The sequence below is a fragment of the Terrapene carolina genome, unplaced genomic scaffold (assembly GCF_002925995.2).
Source record: "Terrapene carolina triunguis isolate 2854851 unplaced genomic scaffold, T_m_triunguis-2.0 Scaffold33723, whole genome shotgun sequence".
Taxonomy (NCBI): Eukaryota; Metazoa; Chordata; order Testudines; family Emydidae; genus Terrapene; species Terrapene triunguis.
Genome location: NW_020698074.1, coordinates 5,924,704 through 5,929,736, shown reverse-complemented (window position 1 = coordinate 5,929,736; position 5,033 = coordinate 5,924,704). Strand labels below are relative to the sequence as shown.

Here is a 5,033-nt window from a genome sequence, read left to right as displayed (position 1 = left end):
CGGGCTGGAGCCCTCAGCTCTGAGGATGCAGCGGGGCGGGGTCCCGCGGCGGGCTGCGCCTGGAGCTCCGGCTGCGAGCGAGCTCTCTGGGGCGGGGTGGCCCCGGCGCCGCAGACTGGAAGGGGGCGGCGGCTGGGCCATACCCGGCGTTACAGCCTCGCGGGCGGCGGAGAGACCCCCCCTCCTCCCTGCCCGTCATGGAGACCCCGAGCCGCGGCCGCCGCCCACAGGAAACGCCGCCGCCCCCCCGCTCCAACTGTCACAGTCCCGGCTCCGGGCGCAGGGCGGCCCCGCGGGCCCCGGGCTGGACACTCACCCATGGCGCTGGCGGCGGATCTGCTGCTGCTGTTGACGTTCCTCCACCTCAGCCGCGGCGGCACTGACCGAGCTTCCCCCTCCCCCCACCAGCCAACCCCAGCTACTGCTACTGCCGCTGCCTCCGCCCCGCCGATTCGCTAACGTCCCCTACGCCGATTCCGCAGCGTAGCCGCCCTGCACCACGCCGCCCCTACGCACACGAACTAGCGAACAGGGGGACTTCACTTCCCCACGCCTCTCCTAGTACGCAGCAGCTTCCGGCCTTGCGGCCTGAGGTCCCGGACACTCTCGAGAGATTTCTCCTCCTCCCCGCCCCCTGAACGAGATTTGACTATTGCCCCGCCCCGTGGAATTGCGCGGCGGCCATTTTGAATCCGGGCAAATCCGGACGATGAAACGCTGTATTGCATCTGCGGCGTTCGCTTGGCTCGGCGTCAGGAGGAAATCCCCCCCCTGACTGAGCCACGGTGATAGCAAAGTGGGGGGGGGAGCCTTGCCCGAATCAAAGATGGCTGACAAGCAGGGCTACGCAAAGCGGCTACTCCAACCCTTTCCAGGGCTATTCTGGTAGAGTCGTTATTCTCTACGCCGTGTAGACGCTAACGAACGCCGTGCTGCGTTACGTGTTCTAGTCGCCCCCCCGCCCCCGCCCCCATCATAAGCACCGTAAACTTGTGTCACCGATTTACGCAATTAGCGTAAAAGCGGCCGAGGCTGCGGGAAAGACGCGGGCAGCGAGGAGAAGGCGGGAGGGTGAATGGGACGGGGAGGTGAAGCAGGCGGCTGCCGGGGGGCGTTGGCAGGCGGCCCCGACGGTTCGATGTTCCCGGGACGGGCTCCTCGCGCAGCAGACACACCCGCCTTCGCACCTGCGCTTGCCCTGCCCAGCGCGGGCTGGCTCAGGCTGCTGCTGAGGGAGAAGCGTCAAGGAGCGAGCGGCTCCCTCTCTGTGCTGTGTGTGATTTTCTTCAAGGGATGTTTGGGCCCAATCCTAATCTCTTGCAACACGCCGTCTGCTCCTGCACGGCTTGCCCTAGACTGTGTATTTTACATTTATTTTATATCCACTCTACAAACTGAACATACTGCCCTGCTGGAAAGCAGCTCCTTCTGGGGTGGAGAGCTGCAATCAAATACACACCTAGCGCGCCCCATACTGTGAAGGGTAGGAAGTGGGAATGTTGCCCAAGAACATTTGGCCAACCCCATCATCTTATGAAAATTGTCATGAGAAATAAGTGCCTTGCATGGTGTCAAGTATCAGGGGGTAGCCGTGTTAGTCTGTATCTACAAAAACAACAAGGAGTCTGGTGGCACCTTAAAGACTAACAGATTTATTTGGGCATAAGCTTTCGTGGGTAAAAACCTCACTTCTTCGGATGCATAGAGTGAAAGTTACAGATGCAGGCATTATATACTGACACATGGAGAGCAGACTTGTAGATACAGACTAACACGGCTACCCCCTGAATGCAAAGTAACTCCCTGCTCTCCATGTGTCAGTATATAATGCCTGCATCTGTAAGGCTTGGTCTACACTTACCCCCCAAGTCGAAGTAAGGTACGCAAATTCAGCTACGTGAATAACGTAGCTGAATTCGACATACCTTACTTCGAACTTACCGCGGTTCAGACGCGGTCCCACACGCGGGAGGCAGGCTCCCCGTCGACTCCGCGGTACTCCTCTCGTTGAGCTGGAGTACCGCAGTCGACGGCGAGCACTTCCTGGTTCGATTTATCGCATCCAGACCAGACGCGATAAATCGAACCCGGAACTTCGATCCCCAGCCGTCGAACTACCCGGTAAGTATAGACCAGCCCTAACTTTCACTCTATGCATCCGAAGAAGTGAAGTTTTTACCCACGAAAGCTTATGCCCAAATAAATCTGTTAGTCTTTAAGGTGCCACCAGACTCCTTGTTGTTTTCATGAGAAACTAAGTTATTGTCTGGCTATTTTATTTTTTGTAGAAATGGCTTTCCTAAGTCAGTACACATGAACTTCTTCAACTATAACTATAAATACAAACAAAAGAGATTGGAAAGAACTAACGGAAGCTGTCTAAAAATTTGAGGTTTTGCATATTTAATTATCAATCTTCCTCTGTCAAATTCCTGAAGTGTAAATAATGGCCAATCTTTCCTGCTGTCAGCAAGTATTAATTTGAATCGTGTGTCCCAGCAGTGAATGAAATCTTTAAAAAACAAACAAAGTAAAACCATCAGAGAGTCCTGTGGCACCAGTAAAACCATGTTTGTATGCAGCAATTTGCAGAAAGAAGATAAAACCTTTGTAGGAGACTCAAGGTGTATTCCCTCTGTCCTTTTGCAATTGTTCTGATACTACATGCTGTTTGGTTCAGTCTGGTGCATTCCAAAGACAGTAAATTGTCTCTTCAGAAATATCTTTATGAGTCAGGGGTAAATGCCATCACTTGCAAGGATGGAGTAGCAGTATCTGAGAAGAATGAACACCAGTAAAGGCAGACAAACTAATTCCATCTCTCACTCAAACACTGATCTCAGAGTTTAGAATATTGCATTTTTTATATTTCAGCCAAAAAGCCTTGGAATCTTTCAAAATCGTGTCTTTCAGTGCCAGTGCTGAAGGCTCGAAGGCCCAGATCCTCAAAGGTATTTAGACTTGTAACTTCCATTGATTTCATGGAATTTAGGAGCAAACATACCTTTGAAAATCTGGGCCTAGATGTCTATATGTGCGGTGTGTTATATATATGTGTTTGCAATTGCAAACTATTACGTTATTATTTATTTGTATTATAATAAATAATAGCACCTAGTGTCATGGACATATGGTTGTGCCAGGCAGCGTACAAACATGGACTAAAAAGATGATCTCTGCCCTAAGAAGTTTACAATCTTAAGTACTTTCTTTGTGCTAGGGATGTTACAGAGGTCTGTGCTTTCCAGTTCTCGTCACATTAATGACCAGTACTCTACTGTAGGGGGGAAAGTGCTAGCAGAAAAGAGGGAATATTCATAGTCTTAACAAGTCTTACAGTGTTATGTCTGAATGCAATTGATTTCCTGCCATTTTGAGAATGAACTTTTAAGTGCAGAACTGTTACTGTTGGTACAGAGGAGCTGGTTTCCTTACAACTGCAAGAGTGATGTCTCAGTATCATACATGGTTATAGAAAGTGTAGAGATACTTATGGGAATTCTCTGATTAGTAGTGTTGTAAGAAGGTATAAATGAGCAACGAGAGAGAGAGAGACATAGATGAAACATAATCTCTACCCAATTTTATTTTTTTCCTAAACTGTGTATAAAAATACATCTAGTTGGTAGTTAGTTACTTTTATTTTATTTTGATAATATAGTGAGCAAACACTTCTTGTGAAAACACTGAAGGCGCATACTCTTTAAACTTATATTAGAGAAGATATGCATCACCATTCTTTGTGGTTCTATCCTGCTTCAAGAGCTGGAACATTTACAATATAATGTGGTTCTGAGATGCCAAAGAGAGAGAGAGACTCTTATAATCTTTGGCCACAAGGCTGCCCGATATTGTCTACCATAAGTTTGTATCTTTCATAACAGATGAGAAGAAACAATCCTTTTCACTGTAGTTGTTTTGGATGGCAACGTCCATGACATTAAATTATAGGTACATGGCTTTTGTGGTCAATTGAATGCTAAATAAAAACAAGCATTTGATAGCCAGAATAGTTGTTTATTGCACACACAGTATACTCCAACAACTAGTCCATAAAAAGTACAACACAGTGGAACAAGCAATTAGACAGAACAAGAAACATAAAATTATTTTTCTCTTGTAAGGGTTTCAAGCTGTTCTTCTTCATATTTTCATGGTCTTTTCATTGATACCACATTGCATACCATAGCTAAAATAGGTGATTTATTGGGAGATGTTCTAAAAAGGGAATACATTGTTTCAGATTAGGTCTTTTAAGTGAGAAATTGCTTGATAGATTAACTGGTGAAAAAAAATTAGTGGAATGGATACACCATCCTGCTCTCTCTGAAATCAAAGGCAAAATTGCCACTGACTTAATCTGAAGCAAGACTGAACCCAGTCTCATTAAATCTCATTTGGTTTTTGTGAGAGGTTAATTTCAGGTTCTTCTGGGCTGCAAATAACAATTTTTTTCTCTTTTCATACAATAATTAGGAGCACTAAGAAGATTGGTAAAAAATTAGTACATTTTGAGAAAAAAGAACAAAATGCTGATGTCTGAGGCATTCTGTGTACAGTATAATAAATGCTGTAATTTTAATTTTTAGGCAATTTACTCTTTTTCTCTCAGGATAAGGACTTTGGCCTGGATCCACAAAGGGACTTAGGAATTGCAACACTAAGTGTTGCAATGACTAACTTTTAGGCACTTAGAAAATCACAGAAACAACTTTGTGATCCACAAAGCCTGAGTTAGGCTCCATAAACATTGAATGAGGAGAGACAGGCTACTAAGAATGTGATCAACAAAGCCAGTATGCTGGGGGGGAGCCACATAAGCATGGGCAGCAGGTGAAGCTTCCCCTGGGGGAGGCTAGCTCTCAGCCCCGCCTCTTTTGCCTGCGGCCCCACTCACACTCCACTCCCACTCTGCCACAGGCCCCGCCCCCACTCCAGCTCGGCCCCCCCTCCTCTCTCAGCCCCCCCCACGCAGCTCAGCCTGTTCCTCCTCTCCTCCCTCCCTCCCCCATGAGGCCCTCACTGCCCACCAC

At 47.6% G+C, this 5,033-nt stretch overlaps 1 protein-coding gene across 3 annotated transcripts in view; it reads right to left on the bottom strand.

Moving 5' to 3' along the window:
- Positions 1-434, bottom strand: part of LOC113409504 (septin-7) — a 129,410-nt gene extending 128,976 nt beyond the window's left edge. For 2 of the 3 annotated variants that reach the window (XM_026663498.2, XM_026663497.2), the window contains exon 1: positions 317-433. In XM_026663498.2, coding sequence (XP_026519283.1) covers positions 317-320 — 4 coding nt within the window. In that variant the 5' untranslated portion in view covers positions 321-433. Of the gene's footprint in view, positions 1-316 lie in introns of all 3 variants that reach the window. The other variant, XM_026663499.2, reaches the window with a different exon arrangement.
- Positions 435-5,033: the final 4,599 nt, after the last annotated feature.